The sequence below is a fragment of the Mixophyes fleayi genome, chromosome 9 (assembly GCF_038048845.1).
Source record: "Mixophyes fleayi isolate aMixFle1 chromosome 9, aMixFle1.hap1, whole genome shotgun sequence".
NCBI classification, from domain to species: Eukaryota; Metazoa; Chordata; class Amphibia; order Anura; family Limnodynastidae; genus Mixophyes; species Mixophyes fleayi.
Window position 1 is genome coordinate 64,255,986 of NC_134410.1, and position 19,520 is coordinate 64,275,505.

General features: G+C 39.0%; 1 protein-coding gene across 1 annotated transcript; it reads right to left on the reverse strand.

The window, feature by feature from the left end:
* Positions 1 to 626: 626 nt before the first annotated feature.
* On the reverse strand, positions 627 to 5,902 carry LOC142101829 (cis-aconitate decarboxylase-like). The gene is made up of 6 exons (XM_075186271.1): positions 5,882 to 5,902; positions 4,753 to 4,807; positions 3,850 to 4,037; positions 3,374 to 3,478; positions 3,087 to 3,292; positions 627 to 1,548 (listed from the first exon to the last, which is right to left on the reverse strand). Exons 1-6 carry the CDS (start codon positions 5,900 to 5,902, stop codon positions 627 to 629), a joined length of 1,497 nt encoding a protein of 498 aa, XP_075042372.1.
* Positions 5,903 to 19,520: the final 13,618 nt, after the last annotated feature.

The window sequence follows — 19,520 nt, forward strand, 5'->3', positions numbered from 1 at the left end:
TATTAACTCAAGGAAAGGGTTGTTAATTTCATTAAAGCAGAATAAACGCCTGGCAGGAACCGTCAGTATATATGATTGATACATAAAAAAAGAAATACATGAAATAGTTGGACGTAATAATAGGACTCAAGGTCTTAGTATGCTATCAACATGCTATGGTTATATTATTGAGCAACTAAGGGAGTGAGATGGATTATGTGCACAAGGGTCTGTACCTGACTGTAATGTTGCACTGCTATTGTGGAGAAGGACTTGAACTTACATATCAAATGCAGCCACTCTCATTAATTTGTCCAGAAGATAAGAAGCTTGCAGTCTACCTAAAAGGTGCCACATCTCACCGGTTACATCGGACGGCTTTATATTTAGATTTAGAGCTGTGATGATGTCTAGCTTCCAAAATGTTACAGCAGAGTAACAATAGCACATTTTCAATGTAGAACTATTTTTGATTTTTTAGAAGTGTGTAAATTATTTCCGTCTATTTTACTGTCATTATTATTGTGTGATATATCCACTAACAAAGATAGATCTATCAGAATGGCTTCTACACTTATTAATAAATGATATTCTAAATTCTTGCTTTGGAATTCTTGTAAGCAGAGTAAGAATAGTTATTGTAATTCTTATTGAAGTAGCAATGGTAGCAGGGAGCTGTCTTTGACACTCTCTAGATTGTCTACTATCTGTATTACACCTTGAACCTGGTCTTCCTGCAGGACATGTCTGGCATTAGACAAGAATTTTTTCAAAAGTGATTCCCGGCTCAGAGGTTTTCTCCAATGTCCATAAAAAGTGTCACATTTCCCAAACATCACATCCCCATTTTTCAGCAGCAGAGCCACTTCTGCATACATCTTGTCAAAATTAGCTTCATTATCTTGAGGATGCTCCACCACCACTTTGCTGAGGAGATTCTGGAGATCTTTGCGAAACATGGTGTCTTCATGGAAGGAACTGGTGTTAACTTCACCATCCAGAAGTGCAGTGCAGGCATTGAACTGGAAAGAATGACGAGCCTGGTGCTCTGATTCAGGATAGGGCCTGTTAATGTATTTAGATACTGGGATTCTAAGAACAATGGACTGAATAGCAGATGGATTGAATGAGCCATACTGATGGACAAATCTATTTCTAACTGAAATAGCAGCATCAGCTATCCAGTGCATTCCTAGATGTGCAGGAAAAGACTTGAATGCAATGTCTTGCTTCTCAAGAAGAAATTCATAATGTTTTCCTGGTGGAGATAATGGCTTAGGCTGATAATCGCCATAAAAAGCACTAAAGCCAGCACAGCCAGGCACATCGTCAAGTATAAGAGTATTGGCCTCCATGCCATTAGCAGCCAGAATAGCAGCTTCAAGACCTAACCTAGTGGCGTTGCCAATGTGCAGGGGCTTAGCCAGGGTGGCAGCATTTGCCATAGGAGCACCAGCAAGAGAGGCTGCAATTGCCAGGGCATGAGTGCATTGATCTTTATTTAATGAAAGGAGTTTGGCTGATGCTGCAGCACTTCCCATAGTGCCAACAACTGAAGGTGGATGAAATCTGTATAGAGAAAACATTATTATATTATTTATTTGTATAACAGTAACATGCAAAAATAATGCAGTGAAAAATGTTTACAGACAAATATTCTTTAGTAATAATGTCATGCCACATTGGTGTCAAAATGGCTAAAAAAGTGTTAGCGCTTCACCAGTATATTCCTGCACACTGGTTAGGATTAGAATAACTTGTGGAAAAATCACTGTATATGAGCGATATATGAAATAAAGTATGATAGTGTGCTGCCTAATTAGGTACCTGATACCCCACGTTTAAATATACATCCAAAACAGGCGCAACAACCACATATATCTCTATAGTAGATATTCATTATAAGCTAAAACCAAGAAAATAGAATGGCCATACTTGACAAAATACAAACAAATAAAAAATTTAATATCAAGAAAAAATTGCAGGATAAAAAAACAATAAAAATTAAAACTCCATATTCATAATACTCCTAAGAGTCTGCAGTATAATAATCTATTAAACCGGGTAATTAGGAATCCTAAAAGAAGGTGATTGAATTTCACCTGATGTTTCTCCCTACCAAGGGATCCTCTACAAATCGTGTAGTCTTGATGTGTTCAAACAACTAACGGATATACAATCCTTATTAGATTGTACTGATGTATATCAAATTATACGATAATAAGTCTCAATGCCTTGAAAAACAGTCCTCCAAAGTATAAAAGTTATCTATGATGCTTAGCGCAGGTTTCTGACTGATGCTTATTACAGGCTGTCAGCGCTGATGCAGGCGCACCTGTTTTGGATTTATATATTGGTGCCAAGCTATAGAGGGACTAAGGTTTCCATGTTTTCCAGGACAGTTCCAGTTTTGGCCATTATAGAAATAAGGAGTACTTATTTTCTTAGTAAATACACCGAGTCTGAGTCATTAAGGAGGGCAAAGCAACAAAAAAAAGAGTAACTTTGGCAAAACCATGTTGCATTGGAGGGGGAGGAAAATTTAAAATGCGATGGTAGATTTATAATTGGCATAGGGCAAGTTCTAAATCAACTTTATACTTCAGTGTAAAAATAGAGCTATCAAGTATTTGTGTACTAGATGAAAAAACAGCCAGTATTTTACTTATATGCAAAAAAATTAAACTAATTTGCATCTCACTGTCAAAATCTCATCCACGAAGTGTCTCATGGACGTTTCTGAGACACTTCAGAGTTAATTGAACTTCCCCCATAATGTCATGTGGCGCTGCTACAGTCCATGTTGGCCTCGCCTCCATGCCCCCATCTCTATGTGGCCTCGCCCCCTCTCCTATGTGTAGAGGGGGTGAGGTGGGGCAGAAAGTTGCTCTTCTGGTGCCCCAAATACCTCTTGGCCCTCATATTCTACTCTATATATATATATATATATATATATATATATATATATATATATGTAGTAGCTAACGTAGGGCTATATTGAATAAGGTGAAATTAAATTTCATATGAAAATTTCAATTAAACATTGAAATGTATTTTACAAAATTAAAGGAATTATGTTTCATTGCCAAATGGAACAAATTACTCACTTTTTAGGAATGCTCTTTGCTTCACTGGAGAAGCCCATTAGTCTTCCTTGTATTTCAATCCCCACATTGAAGGCTGTCAGCAGTTCCTCACCACTGACTCCTCTGCCTTGTGAAAGAATCTGAGACAGTGCCAGGATGGCAGGAAGCACAGCGCCAGAAGGGTGAGTGGCAGGATGCCATGTGTCATCAAAGTCCATGGAGTGAGCCTATGTTACCAGGGAAATGATTAGATGCACCATACAGTTGTATAATTATTATTTGTACTATTTGTTATAAAGTCTACTTACAGCAACTCCATTGGCATAGGCAGCCAGGGTTGGAGACAGCTTTAAACCTTTTTGTCCATAGACTGAACAAAGGGCAGAATTTCCAGATGTTGAAAAATGCATGTCCTGAAAAAGTCAACAATATTCAGTCAACATTTATCACAATTCAAAAGATAAGTTAATTATTAACTTATATAACTATTTGAGATTAGATCCAGGTCTTCAGAAAATTAAAAACCGTTTTTAATGAATCACATATTATTTACTTCATTGCGATTCACCAGACGTTATTCTGCTAGTTTGTCACTAGTGTTTACTGATCTGGGGACTTTGCTGAGTGTGTCTATGAAAAGTAATGAATAATATGTATAATATTGGCATTCAAAAAAAGTAATGGAAAGAGGTGTTTTTGGTTAAGTTACAATTATCTTGTTTTTAGCCCCATCCCACCACCCCATATGAAATCTACAATATCGCAGATCATTGTTATGTTTTACCTGGCAGTATTTCACCACAATGTTGAAGACATGTGTTGTGCTGCCAACCAGTCCAACCCCAATGTTGTCCAGGATCATGCGCTTACTTCTGTGACGCACAACATCAGAGAGGTGTTCGGGGCGAATCTCATGGATAAATGAAGTAAAACTGTTTGTGACAGCTTCTTCTAACTGGTTGCCAACAACCTCTGTAAACAAACATAACACATTAACTTTCTTTCCAACTTTGCCTGTTTTAGATGGATTTTTCTTTACTTATTTCCCACTTCTTTCAAATGGTGCTTCTTTTTAATCTGGTAAAAGCTGCTCTATGGGTAGTTTCCCCGTGGCTGTAAGTGTCTAACCACCGCTTTAATTCATCATGATAGAATTTGCCCTGTATTATTAGTAAATACTTGAGCTTCGTAGTAATTATGCGGCTCGTGTTAAGTTGAACGCAAATAGCGTTTTTGGCATAGACAACACATTTTTACTGCTGCGCAAGCGCACAAAGCAATAGTTCCAAAACTAATGGTTTGTGCACATGCTCAGATGTAAAACAGCACATTATACTATAAAAACCACAATTTGTGTTCAAACATGAGCCCCTATATATGTATATAAGCTCTGCTTCATGGACATTTCTTGTCTGAGTTGAGTGTGTGGCTCTATGAGTATCAAGAAAAATTAACACCGATCTGTAAAGATCCATCATTAGTCCTGTGAAATATTGGGAGACAGAGCAGTGTGAAAAAACCTAAAGGTTAATGTCTCATTGCCACCATGATAATCCATTCCTACAACTAATCCAATGTACCCATTTTTAATTAATCAATGGATTGAAGTAGAAAGCTCACTATTTAACGTCAAAGATGGGATTATTATGGTGCTAAACTTTTGCAAAATTTATTTTTGGATAATTACCTTTTGCAGTCGTTTTGTGAATGTGCCTTGTTAGTTGGTGAAGTTTCTTTGTTTTCTAGAAAAATAGAAAAATATATCATGTACATCGTTTTTTTTATTGTAGTATACATGTTAAAGTTTATGTGATTGTTACATTAATGACATAATTATGTAACTTTTCATATTTTAAATAGAAGTTGAACATATTTAAAACTATCATTTATGCTGCAAAACCCATAGACAGTTCTACTTTACACAATACATATTCTTATCCTGAGCCTGACCACTGTAACAGTATTTTATGAAGCTTTATCACATTGTACCACTTGTTACAGCCACCAGAGCCTGTTCCAATTTATAATCTGTTTTCCTCTTCTATTATATGTGTGCTGTATCCAGTTCCTCTAATAACAGCATTTATCATTCCATAATGAAGTAAAGTTTATATAATGTTCAATTACATTGCTTATATTGGTGCTATCAATTACTCTAGTACAACAAAGCTGTAAGTAACAGTATAAGAAATAACATTATAGATAAAGGGAATAGTAAATATTATAAGTCACCTCTTTGTTCTATACTTTTTATATAGACACTCGGAGCCTTGAACTTTTACATTGTTGCACAGCTTTTTGACAACTTTTCAATACCTTATAGTTGTGGCTAATTATATTATGTATTTTAATATTTTTGTTGAGTCCTTTTCACAAATGCTGATAAACTAATCAATCTAATCTGTACTCAGGCTCAGGTACCCAATTCTGTTGGAATTAAATGTTCTGCTTTTTAATGTATGTTCCATTTGTGTGGTCCAAGAATTAATTAATTGATATTAAAGGTTTTAATATCAGTGATGCTACTCAGCCAAGGATAATTGAGAGCAGAATATTGTGTCCTGGATGGAAATGGATCATGTTAAGAAGTTTGATAAACATATACATCATTTATAAATGTAAAGTATGTATTGTTAAATAATACATAAGTATACAATATAATAGTAAACAATATAATGCAAATAAAAATAAACATATGAAACCAAAGTAAAGTTTTAAAAAAAATGCATATTTTTTTAATTAAGTGGATATTGTTTAGCATGCTAATTTACCTAACGTATTAACATATTCACATATACTTAAAAAATAGTACTTACACGAACAGCTGTAGAAAGCATCTTGTATAAGATATGTTTGAAAAATTCTGTGAATTGTTTTCTCCAGGGGTGTAAATCTGTCTCAGTTGAAGGAATATTTGTTTGAAATTCCAAAAATATGCATCCTTATATCATGGTAAAGGTGTATGTGGGCGCTACAGGAATAGTTTACACCCAGGAAACAGGTACAGGTGTTGTACTGGGGAATTTTGTAGGAAGCAAAGTGCAGAAAACTGACAGCCTAACCCTGAAATAAAATGTCATCATTGTAACGAAAGAATAAGGCATTGAAATAGCAATTAGTTTTTATGTCTGACAAATGTTTATCTTCTACAGTGTTTACACCAGTAAGAGAGTGGTGATATGATGATATGATAATGGTATTGTAGCTATATGTATTTTGTTATTTTCCTACTCAGTAAGGCTCTGAAGCATGTGAAAACTCTCCTAATCCACTTTGCTAATTAATCCAGTTTGTAAATCAGTTTACATTATCTAGATCTTATGTGAGTGTATCTTAAAATATTATTATATTGAACTCAAAAGATGAGATTGTAGATGTTTAAACACCTGAAATACAACATTAGCAAACATATTTAACTAAGTACATATTTAAACATGTCTCGGATAAATTCAGAGTAACCAATATAATATATGACTAAATCCCTGCATATTTGCATTAAAATATTTAACATATTGGAAATTGTACCCCATACTGTAAATTATAAGGATACTAAAAGTTATTGTTCAGTTCTAGAACCATAGTTGTAATAATATAAAATAGGCTGTAAATTATTCCTTACAATACATAATTGTTTTAAATCAAAAAAATCTGTTTCTTAACAAAACAGTTTCCAGAGGCACAGACTCACAAAGACAGGGAAAGACACAGAATGAAAATGACACATACATTTAAAATAACTCTTGAAGACAATGAGGTGCTTTGTATTTCTCCCTGCACCATATAGAGGTATGCAGGAAATTTAGCAATGTTCGGGTACTGTAGTCACCTACAGGAGATACCTTGAGGTTGGCAGGTAGGCAGCACGGTGGCTAAGTGCTTAACACTTCTGCCTTACAGCACTGGGGTCATGAGTTAAATTCCCGACCATGTGAAGAGTTTGTATGTTCTCCCCGTGTTTGCGTGGGTTTCTTCCGGGTGCTCCGGTTTCCTCCCACACTTCAAAAACATACTAGTAGGTTAATTGGCTGCTATCAAAATTGACCCTAGTCTGTCTGTGTGTGATTAGGGAATTTAGACTGTAAGCTCCACTGCGGCAGGTACCGATGTGAGTGAGTTCTCTGTACAGCGCTGCGGAATCAGTGGCGCTATATAAATAAATGGTGATGATGATGATGATGGGCTTATCCCAATATAGCTATATTGTGCACAAAATTCTCCTATGTATGTACTACGATGGCACATAGTGATTTATATATTGTTTGTTTAGAGTGCCACAAACTAAATTTTATTTTGTTTGGGTACTTTAGTACCTTGGAATGAACACAGCTGGACATTGTCATGATCTCCTAGAGATACCAACCTTGTCTCTAGTAAGATAAAGATATGAAACTCCTACTGTATTACTATATCATATATGGAACATGTGCACAAGAATAAAAAATGTCTTGGAAAATCCAGCAACACATCCTTATCTAGTGATCTAGAGTTGTTAGAAATATGTTCTAATCTTAGATATGTATAAGTGTCATCAACAATATATTGGGCTTCGAAAACTATCATAAAAGAAAATAAAAATGATGGCATATTTTTATTTGTTTACTTTGTTAGAAATTTCTGGGTAGGTGTATTCTGTTTGTTACAGAATATAAACTTGTTGCAAGTGCTAGCATTTTAAGTTATATTTGCTTAAATTATACTTCCTGTCAAATTAAAAGTTAATCAGTATTTATTCAGCTTGTGACTCTACAACATATCAGCATGCTATTCATGCTGTCCCTTAAGTAATCCTAGTCTGTCACACTTTTTATGTTACAAATGCTTTCCTGATTCACAAAGGCAGAGAGTGATTGTTGACACCTTGTGCCTGCGCCATAATTGATTGCCAGATACTGGAACAGCGCTACAGAGCCCTACCTAAAAACACAATAGGTGGAGCACTAAAAATCACTATATGCCTGTATGAATCATGTGCGTGCATTTGTATAGAAAGGACATTTGCAGACTGCAACATGGCTAGGGACACAACTATAGCTAGATGTATACATTTATACACAATAGGGAGACATGGCTAAAGAGAAAACAAGTACTATATAAATATTAATTATTTTTTATTTTGAGTTGATCATAAAGTTAATCTAAAGTTGATCATAAAGTTAATCTGGCACGTGGACGGCAGTTGGTGTAAGCTGTACACTAGCTCAGCTCTTAGCCCAAGCTACCACTTTTCTTTATTCTCACAAATACAACACTTTGGATATTTCTGAATACTGTTGGAAACGTCACAGTAGTGCTGAGGATCGACTTCATACTGAAAACAAGACTGTTTTAGGATCTACAAAACTACCATCTCTGTCCAGCTATGGGACCCACAGAGCTCAACTGCCATTGTTGTTTCAACATCTGTTCAGCTACTCACTGAGCTCAGTTGTGATCGCTGTTACCATCTCTGTTTGGCTCCTGGACCCTCTACACCCAACTGTCAGTATCCTCCTGGACCTCGTTGTGTCAGAGCGGCAGAAACTGCCGACTCCATTAACCCCAGTCAGGGGGCGGTAAAGTATCTTTCACCTCTTCCATTGCCCCACACAATTTGGATAAATTGTTCCTTTCTATTCTCTCATTACCTGCCCTAACTAATACACATTCATTCACATCTCTCCACATTCATTCACATCTCTCCATCATGCACCTACTCAAATTACAGTCTCTCCCATTTACTGTCACCATACATCTCTCCAAACTCCTTTTCTTTCTCCATCATCCTATTCCTCCCTCCCCGATTATGATTTCTCATTCACTACTTCCCTCCTCGCTAGTCTGTACACATTAACTGTTTTGTCTGCTGCACACACCACACTCAGCAGCCTATATAAACAGAAATAAACCTCACACCAAAAAATCCTCCTGGCATGTCCTCTTTCTCACCCTGCTCCTCATGGCTGCTGGTGATATCTCGCCTAACCCTGGGCCCCACACAATCCCCATTATCTGCTCATGCTCCTCACTCCACCCCAAATCTTTCCATTCATCCCGTACTTTTAAACCCGCCAACCTTATCCACATATCTCCACTACCTTCTCTTCCCTTCTCCTGTGCACTATGGAATGCCAGATCTGTTTGTAACAAACTTACAGCCATCCATGATCTATTCATTTCTAAATCCCTCAATCTCCTTACCATTACAGTTACCTGGCTCATCTCTTCTGACACTACATCCCCTGCAGCTTTCTCCTATGGGGGAACTCTCCCTGAGCCACACTCCCAGACCCGGAAACAGGCAAGGTGGTGGAGTAGGCATTCTACTCTCTCCAAGCTGCACTTTCCAAGTCATACCCTCTGAACCCTCCCTCTCATTCTCTTCCTTTGAAGTCCACACTATCCGTCTATCTTATCCTCTCCACCTTCGTTTTGCTGTCATTTATTGCCCCCCTAGGTCCAGTTTTCCAATTCCTTGAAAACTTTGCGGCCTGGCTCACTTATTCCCTATCCTTTGACCTGCCTACACTCATACTAGGTTATTTCAACATTCCTATTTATAATCCCACTGTCTCTTCTGCCACAAAACTTCTTTCACTTACTTCCTCCTTTGGTCTCTCCCAATGGACCTCATCTCCCACCCACTGTGATGGGCACTCCCTTGACATTGTCTTCTCCCGCTACTGCTCCATCTCTAATATCTCCAATTTAGCCTTCCCACTCTATGACCACAACCTCTTTTCCTTCAGCCTCACCTTACCACATGCTCTTCCCCCTGCACCCAAATACACACGTACACAACGAAACCTAAGTACTCTTTACCCCTTTACCCAATACACTTCTAATTTTCACTAAAACAACTATTTTCTCCAATGACTGCATTGTCCTGTCCTCATTAAATTTGCAGCCTTGCTCACTTGTTTCCTATCCTTTGACCTGCCTACTCTCTTACTAGGCGATTTCAGCATTCCCATGATAAACCCACTGTCTCCTCTACCACTAAACTTCTTTCACTTACTTCCTCATTTGTCTCTCCTAGTGGACCTCATCTCTAATTCACTCCCTTGACCTGTCTTCTCCTGCTACTGCTCCATCTCCAGTTTCACAAACTTAGCATTCCCACTCTCAGACCACAACCTCCTTTCCTTCAACTTCACCTTATCTCATGCCCTCCCCCTTATCTAATTCCCTTAGCGCAATTCACTAAAACAACTATTGTCTCCTATGTCTGCATTGTCCTGCCCTAATCAGGCTGCCTTTTTCTAGAACAGAACACTCTCTTCAGCCCTAGACAAAGCAGCTCCAGCTACCACACACAGTCTCCGACGATCAAAACCCCAACCATGGCACACCAAACATACCCGCTACCTGCAAAAATGCTCCCACACTGCAGAGCGCCACTGGAGGAAATCTTGTTCCTATCCCGATTTCCTCCACTATAAATTCATGCTTTCATCTTACAGTACTGCCCTTTCAATTGCCAAACAATATTCTTCAAATCTCTAAAATCCACCCAGTCTTCTAACCCACGTCGCCTCTTTGCCACTTTCAACTCACCTCTCTGCCCACCTGCACCTCCTCCTCCTCCTTCCTCCACCACAGCCCATGATTTTGGCACCTATTTCAAAGACAAAATTGACACCATTCCACAAGATATTTCCACATGCCAAATTCCACCCACTCCACTCACTCTACCCACCTTTACCTACACTCCCCAATCCACCCTTAATTCATTCTCTCTAGGAACTGAAGACGAAGTCTCTGCACTCATCTTATCATCTCACCCTACAACCTGTCCACTCGACCCTATTCCCTCCCAACTTCTTCGATCCCTCTCCACTACATGCCCACCTCTAACTCACCTCTTCAACCTGTCTCTCTCCACTGGCACATTTCCATTCTCCTTTAAACATTTAGTATGATTATTTGCCATTAGCCTTCTTTTTTTAATATTTATAATACCTCATGGTTCCAATTCACATTGGGAGCAACTGAAAACACAATGGAGGTGAAGCTGCATAGTTAGTTTACCTCATAATTACCTTAATAACAGTTAAGTAACTTTATGGAGAATGTCTGCTCTTGTAACATCAAATCACAAAGATATGTAGATACTTAAATTAAGTTTATGAAGACAAACCCCTGGGCTACTGTAAAAAAGAAATGATGTGACATAAAAAAATCATAAGGTTGTCTGAATAGGTATGATAGTTTCATTACTAGTGTATCTCACAGTAATTACACATATTATTTTCAAGCAATTAAAACAATGTTTTACATTTGCCTGGAAGGCATAAGGTTTAGGAAAGAAAAAGTGTTTTTTTTTCTACAAACATGTGTGAAGAAGGGAGAATTGTTCATTTAATGTTTATAATGATGATTTTCCTATATTTCTCTTTATATAAAATAGTCATGGGGCTTATTTAGAGATGGAATATGGACGCATTTCCACTCCGCATTTATTTAGGCAAAGAGCAACAAAAAAGCATATTTATGTGCATGTGTTAAGTTGGTGCATCTCGATATTGTACAGCTCAAAAACATTAATATTTGTGCCAGACATATATCAGGCATACAACTGTGTATACTTACAGGGTAGAGATAGATGAGAGATACGGCTTGACAGTATTAGTAGAAAATGCTAAAATCACATTGCACTATTTGTACAAAATACAATAATATAATGAATTGTCATACACATAACAGAGAGTTGTGTCTGGGAAGTTATCAATAAATGTAAAAGTCATCTTTTTAATATAAGTGTAATTAAACAAAATTGCAAACGCAACATACAATTAAATACAAACATCTGTTGTTTTCTCCTTTAAAAACTGAATGGGAATCTTTTTAATGCAGTAATCAAAATGGAAATGTCAATTAAGTAATGTGAATAGATGGATGAGACAATAATATAGCCTCAACGCTAATGATTTAAGCAATATCTACTGGAGGTATCAATACAGAATCAGCCAATCAGAAGCGGCGAGTGAGTGCTGCTGATAGTCATCATCATCTTTGCATATTGTTGCACCAGCATTCCAGGACCTGCAAAAGATACTTCTCCCAAAAGGCAAATTTGCAAGTGCACCCATGTCTAATTGTGTCACAATTACATGAACATGGCCTATGCTTGCCCGGCCCTGCCCACCCTCCTTCCGCCTCTCCAGGTGAAAACAGATACAACTCAACAATACATAAAAAACTATATACTGACGAATATGTACGCATTTTTTGTGCGCATGCTCTATACACCCAAATTAGGCATAAATATGTACTATATATTTTGCTGTTTTTGCGTGTAATAATATTTAACAGGTTCTTGCAATAACTTTATTTTTTGTTTGAAATCCTGACTAATACATTTTAAACTCTCTTTTGTTTGGGTGAGGTAGTGGCCCATTGATTAGCATTGCTGCCTCACAGTGCTTGGGTCATGGGTTCATTTCCAACCAGGGCACCATCTTTGGGGTGTTTTGCATGCTCTCCCCATGTTCATATGACTGCTTTATTTTGTTCCCATAGTCCAAAATATCCTGGTAGATTAATTTGCCTTGGACAAAATTGACCCTAGAGTATGTTTTTTGGTAGAGAATTAATACTGTAAATTCCATTGGAGACTGCACCTGGATATATTTTAGTATAAAAGATATATTTTAGTATAAAAGAAATATCTATCTCTCTATCTCTCTTTATTCATAAGGTGCATTTCTCATGAGAATTTACAATGCAGAGGTAGAGGGTAATGCAGAGACAATAAGGGCTAGAGGGATGGGATGGAAGCTGGTAGTGCACAGAGACAGCAGTAACAGGTGGAGTTAGGTAGGCAATAGAGAGCACTTGAAAGATTACAAGCTGGTAGAGAGTCTGATCAGGTGAAAAGCATGGGGGGAAATCTTGGAGATGAGAGTGAGAGGTGGTAATCAGAGATGAGGCAAGGCACAGATCAGAGACAGATCTGAAATGATGTGAGTGAGAGTATCACATGCTAAGGTCCGAGATGTTTGAGGAGGAGATGATGGTGGGGGTGAGTAGATTGAATTTGATTTAGAACGGTATGGGAGGTAGTGTAGGGATATGCAGAGTGGTGCAGAATATGTGAAATGGTGATAGCCCAGTGAGAGAGCAGCATTTAAGACAGATTGGAGTGTATATAGACCAGTGGAGGGAAGGCCTGATAGGAGGAGGTTCAAGGTGGGAGATAAGGAAAGAATGGATAAGGGTATTACAGCTCCCACTGCAAACTAGATAAATTCTTAGAACAAATCAATTAGAGGTCTTCACCTATAACAAGCCGCCTTTCTCGGATATAGTGATATTCTCACTGGTACTCGGATGTCCTCAGCCCTTGAGTAGTAAGAACTTATCTTAGTAACCAGGTAGCGATGGGCTATGAAGGTTGGAAATAGTACACCAGGCAGTATACACATGATAACCAGTACCAATGCAAATGGTCAAGGGCAGGCAGCAAGCAGAAATATGAAGGTCAAGCCAGAAGGTCAGGGTGGGTTGTCAGCAAAGAAGGTCCGATAGCAAAGCAAAGTAGTGGAAACAGGCAGTAGACTAGGAGTATAAATGAACAAGCAGGGTCACGCAACAGGTAGACAATCAGCTGCTATAGGATGCAGCAACACAGTAGGCTTCACGAAATTTCAGGGCAAGGATGCTATCTATCTATCTATCTATCTCATCTCTATCTAGATTAATTTTACATCACCATAACCATAAGCAAGCACTGCTGTGATAGATCTAATTATGTGTACCGTCCGTCATATAAATAGCTATTTGTGCAGCAGTGTTTTATTAATTAGTTGCTCACCTGTACAGCCTTGCAGTATGAATTAAAGCACAAACACACTAGTCAGGCATAAAGCACTATGTGTCCTGACATGACAGTATTACTTGACATTGTATTATTGTTATTTTAAAAGCAAATAAACGTAAATGGATATGGGTTATGTATGTTATGCTATGTGTAGAGAAATTCATTTTGTAAATATACTAAAGGTGCTTAGTTGTCTGAAACAAATAGTAACTGTTGAGGTAAGTATATTGTATTACCAATATTGTAACATATTTTAAGGTAATTTCCTTCTTCTGTAAACCCATGTCTATTATTCATTGTAATTCCAGACTTACTGGTCTCATCATCATTAAAGAAGGTTCTTAGTCTCTCACTGCTAATTATGTAAAATGATACATTGCTGTATAAATCTGTATTTTATTTGGTGTAAATAAGATAGAATGGTAAATGTAGTTATTATATGAAGTTATTTGCAGATATAGAATTCTATTAAAGTACAAACTTTACATGGAACTACTTATGTGTTTAAAATGTCATATAATGAATATTACACTATAAATGGCACATTTTAATTACGTTTGCATGTTATTCCTTTATTTTCCATTCTATAATTGCATGTGCATTCTTTCATTTTACATTATCAAAGAAGACCTAAAACTAAAAAGCCCCCCCCCCCCGGTGCACATTCATTGACAATCATTATGAATTACCCCCTTCTAATTTGTAATTTGTTCATAATATCAACAGTAACAGAAGAAACCATCTGTACCATCTCCCCCTTCTGTCCTCTCATCCTATGATTTTGCTACATATGTAAAAGATAAAATCACCACCATATGACAGGATTTCTCCTCATGCCAGACCCTACACATCCCAACCATCTTTCTTGCAGTCCTCAATCCACCTACAGCTCACTCTCACCTGTGATGGAGTACAATGCTTCTGCACTTTTTACATCTTACAATCTGCCCCATTGGCCCTATTCATTCTCAACTTCTTCTCTCTTACTTCCACTCTCCTCTCACCGGTGGCACACTCCCATTCTACTTTATAAATTCATTGTTAAAGAAACAAGGTCTTGAATAAGCTTTTGTCTCCAACAACTACCCTTCTTCTCTTCTCCTATTTGTCTTCAAACAACTTGAGTAGCTATTGTTCAACTGCCTATCTCACTCCTATCAGTTCCTTCTCAACTTTTTGCAATCAGACCTCTTCCCCCAACATTGCACTGAGGCAGCCTTCAAAAATATGTCAATTATCTACTCTCAGCAAATTCTAAGGGTCACTTCTCCACAATTAAACTGGACCTCTCTGCCACATTCAACACCCTCAAACTCTTAACCTGCATACCACTCATTCCATTGGCCATCATCTTATAATCCTTTCCTGCTTAATTTTCTGCCTATCCAAACGTTACCTCTGGCACATCCTCCCTTCCACATCCACTATATATTGGTGTTCCACAAGGCTCTGTTCTCAGCCTTCTGTTTCTCTCACTGTATGCCTCATTTCTAGGTGAATAAATCTGCTTTTTCAGCTTCTACATTGACACCCAAATCGATCTCTCCTCACTTGACCTCTCCCTTTCTCAATTATTTTTTATAATCACATGTCTCTTTGCTATTTCCACAAGGATGTGCCAATGCTACCTAGGGTTCAAACAAGTCTAAAAACAAAGATTATCATATTCCCTCCTCCCAGACCCTCTCCCTTAAATCTCCCTCATCATCAACAACAGCACAATTTTAGTCTTCCAATCCCATAGCTGTGTTGTCACCCTTGTCTCTACCCTCTACTGTCTTCCTCACATCTAATATCCCTCACAGTCCAGTCACCTCAACCTTCAAAATATTGCTAGAATACATCCTTTTCTTAAAGAACATGCAAAAAGATCCATCATCTCATGATCTCCCATTTTGACTACTGCAACCTCCTATTTCTCATTTCCCTCACCCATATGTCCCCTTTTAAAACCATCCTAAATTCCATAGCAAGACTGATGTTTCTCTCTCACCCCTCCATATCTGCTGCACCACTCTATAAATCCCTACAAGGACTCTCCAAATTCCTACAAGGACTCTCCAAATCCCTCATAATACAATTCAAATAATTAGCCTCAACAACATCAACCCTTCATACATCTAAAACCTCATCTCCCTCATGTCATCTTAGACATGTCTCTGACCTATATCTTGCTATCTCTCTTTGATAACTGCCTCACACTCCACATACAAGATAAGTCCTGGGCAGCTACCCACTTATGGAATTCTCAACTACACCAGAGTCTCCCCCAGCCTTCAAATCTCTGAAAACTAGAGATGCTCACTGACCCCCATGAACCATGAACTGGTTTTAGTTTTGGTTTTGGATCTGGATTAGCTTTGTGGTTTGGTTTTGAAAATCACATAATTTTGCACTTTTTTTGTTCCTACATTATCCTCAATAACACTAATTTCAAGTCATTTGCAGTCAATTTTGACCACCTCACAGATCACAATATTATTTTCATACACTTTCAGACAAATACTGCAGGGACCTGGCTGGATGGTAAGCGACAACACAAACACACGGCAGTTCGTAGCACATCTAGGACACATTGGTGCACGCTGTTATGTTGGATCTTAAAAAGGAATCCAAAAATAGTGAGATCAGAGATCCGATGACGTAACTATGACGTTTTGCCTTGTTTTTGATTCTGAAAAAACGCAAAAGGGCTCGGTACTTGGATCCCCTAAGTTTCTGTGTGTTCGGTTCTTGAGGAACCGAGCCTGAACATCTCTACTGAAAACCCATCTCATTAATGAGTGTGTCTGCAAATGCACCTTATTGTGGAACAGGCCTCATTAAAAGTATGTAAAAGTAAGTTTGCTTCTAGGTGCACTCTGAGCAATGTAATAAAAAGCTTTACACGGACAAAATGGACACATGTAATAAAAATAGCCTGGATGTCCCGTCATTCTCTATTTAAATCAGTGGTGGAAGTGAGCTAGTATACAGTGGTATGCCATACCACCACTGCTCCTACTGCCTTTATTATAAAACTATTAAATTCCATTCACTTACATTCCCATTACATTTTTTCATACCGCAACTTTAAACTTCCACTTCAACTACTGATTTAAACCTTAACAGAGGCTAAATTAAGTAGTATTTTGGAGAAAAAACTGAAACTTTCAGCTGAAAGGGGTGGTTTTAAAGAGGTTGGATGTTGTGATGTTTCCACTTTGACACAGTGCATTTTCTAAAGATTTTTCAGCCTCTCCATACATTGAGACACACAGGGTCGCCATCAGGGTGTACAGGGAGTACAGCAGTATGGGGCCCCACAGAAGAGGGGGCTCCAACAGCCCTGGTCCCAAACAAATTTATTAGGGGTAGAGGCCTCTCAGTGATTTAAGAGAGGCAGCACTGCACCATTTCTAAGCAGCAGCTGCTCCTGAGATGTGAGAGGTGACCTCTCACGTAATTAAGGATGCGGCATGTAGGCAGCATGTCTGCCTCCACTCCTAAGATATTGGGGCCCCACAGCTGCCACTATTTACTCCAGTTCCAGCCCCCCAGGTGCCCGGGTCCCGGACAGAGAGCTTTCAAAAAGTACACTACTGCAGGGGTTAGATGGAACCGAGGATGTGGGGTGACTGTAGGGAATGGGAAGGAAGGCAAATATTGGGTAGAGAATAATTTAAAAATGAGAGTGGGGTGAGAGAAGGAAGGAGGGGGGCCCTGCCTGTTACATTTGTACATTGTTCCTTTGATTAGCTGACCAATTAGCACATCTGTAGAGTATTGCTAAATTAGCCTGACTACATCTTAGCCTCAGTCTATGGGAGACGTATGTGGGGGTAGACGTATGTGATTTCTTCACGAAGTGGACAAAAATGCACAGTTAGACAACACAGTTGGACAAACATTGGACTACATTTGACTGGAATTTAGGCCCCGCCCCCTTTCTGCCTTTTAAGGCTGCCGGCATCTGCACAGTATGTGCAGGTCCGCTCTGCAGTGACAATGTGCTGCCCGGCTGCTCTGATTGTGTTTAAAACACAGTGTGCAGCCGCCGGCAGCAAGCCCCTGCTAGGGGGGGCGATTGCCCTGATTGCCCCCCACTGGATCCGCCACTGTTCTCTAGACTATGCTCAGTTTCTAATTTTCTTAACACGCCCTTCCCCCTCTCGGATCATCACCTTATCAGCTACTCACTCATCCCCACTGCTCTAACCTCTCTACTGTCTAACTCTACCAAGCCTCCTCATACCTGCAGAAATCTGAATTCTATTAACCTTCAACAATTTTCCACCTCTCTCCAACACCTTCTCTCCCCTATCTCTACATTCTCATCCCCTGAGATGGCAGTACCCCATTTTCACCAAACCTTAGCAACGGCCCTTGATCAAGTGGCTCCAGCGACACTACATACTACACGTCGACTTCGATGACAACCGTGACACACTAAAGCAACACAAAATCTTCAAAAACTGTCCCGTAAAGCAGAACGTCACTGGTGTAAATCTCGCACCTCTAATGACTTCTTCACATATACTTCTGTCTACCACTCCTATCAAAATGCTCTGGACACTGCAAAACAAACATACTTCCAATCTCTTATCTATGCTCAGGCTTCTAACCCGAAATGCCTTTTTAATACATTTAAATATCTTCTCAATCCTCCCACCCCGAACCCTCCATCTACTATCAGTGCTCAGGATCTTGCTTCCTACTTCAAGGACAAGATTGACAAGATCAGACTAGAAATGGTATCCTCTTCCTCGACAAGCAATCAGCTCAATTTCTTCCCACTACCCTCTGACACCCTCTCTTCATTTGACCCCACAAACAAAGAGGAAATTTCCACGCTCTTCTTATCTTCCTACTCTACCTCCTGTCCTCTTGATCCTATTCCCTCGCAAATTGGTAGATCCCTGTCTTCTGTGCTCATTTCACCTCTAACTCAAATCTGTAATCTCTCGCTCTCTACTGGCATCTTTCCATCACTATACAAGCATGCAGTGATTACTCCTATTCTAAAAAAACAAGATTCCGACCCAAACTCTCTATCAAATTACCGTCCCATCTCTCAGCTGCCGTGCCCCTCCAAGCTTCTAGAGAGACTTGCCTACACTCGCCTCACACGCTTCCTCTCCGCTAACAACCTGTTGGATCCTCTTCAGTCTGGCTTTCGTTCTCAACACTCCACAGAGACTGCGTTGACCAAGGTTGTCAATGATCTGATCACTGCTAAGACTGAACGCCATTACTCTCTCCTAATTCTCCTGGATCTCTCGGCTGCATTTGACACTGTTGACCACTCTCTTCTCCTACAAACACTGCAATCCCTAGGTCTTCAAGACACTGTTCTATCCTGGTTCTCATCCTACCTTTCTAAGCGCTCTTTCACTGTTAATTTCTCTGGAGCCACCTCTGCTCCACTTCCCCTATCCGTTGGAGTACCACAAGGCTCAGTGCTAGGTCCTCTGCTGTTCTCTATCTATACCGCTTCTATTGGAAATCTAATAAGTTCCTTTGGCTTTCAGTATCATCTCTATGCGGATGATACCCAAATCTATCTATCCTCTTCTGATCTCTCGACATCTGTGTTGTCCCGTGTAACTGACTGTCTTTCTGCCATTTCATCTTGGATGTCCTCTCGCCAACTCAAACTAAATCTTTCCAAAACACAG

Coding starts and splice junctions, on each gene's coding strand:
- LOC142101829 (XM_075186271.1), bottom strand. CDS start 5,902: ATGCTTTCTACAGCTGTTCGT. Junction 4,808..5,881: donor TGCTTTCTACAGCTGTTCGT/GTAAGTACTATT, acceptor CTATTTTTCTAG/AAAACAAAGAAACTTCACCA. Junction 3,293..3,373: donor CCTATGCCAATGGAGTTGCT/GTAAGTAGACTT, acceptor CTGGTAACATAG/GCTCACTCCATGGACTTTGA.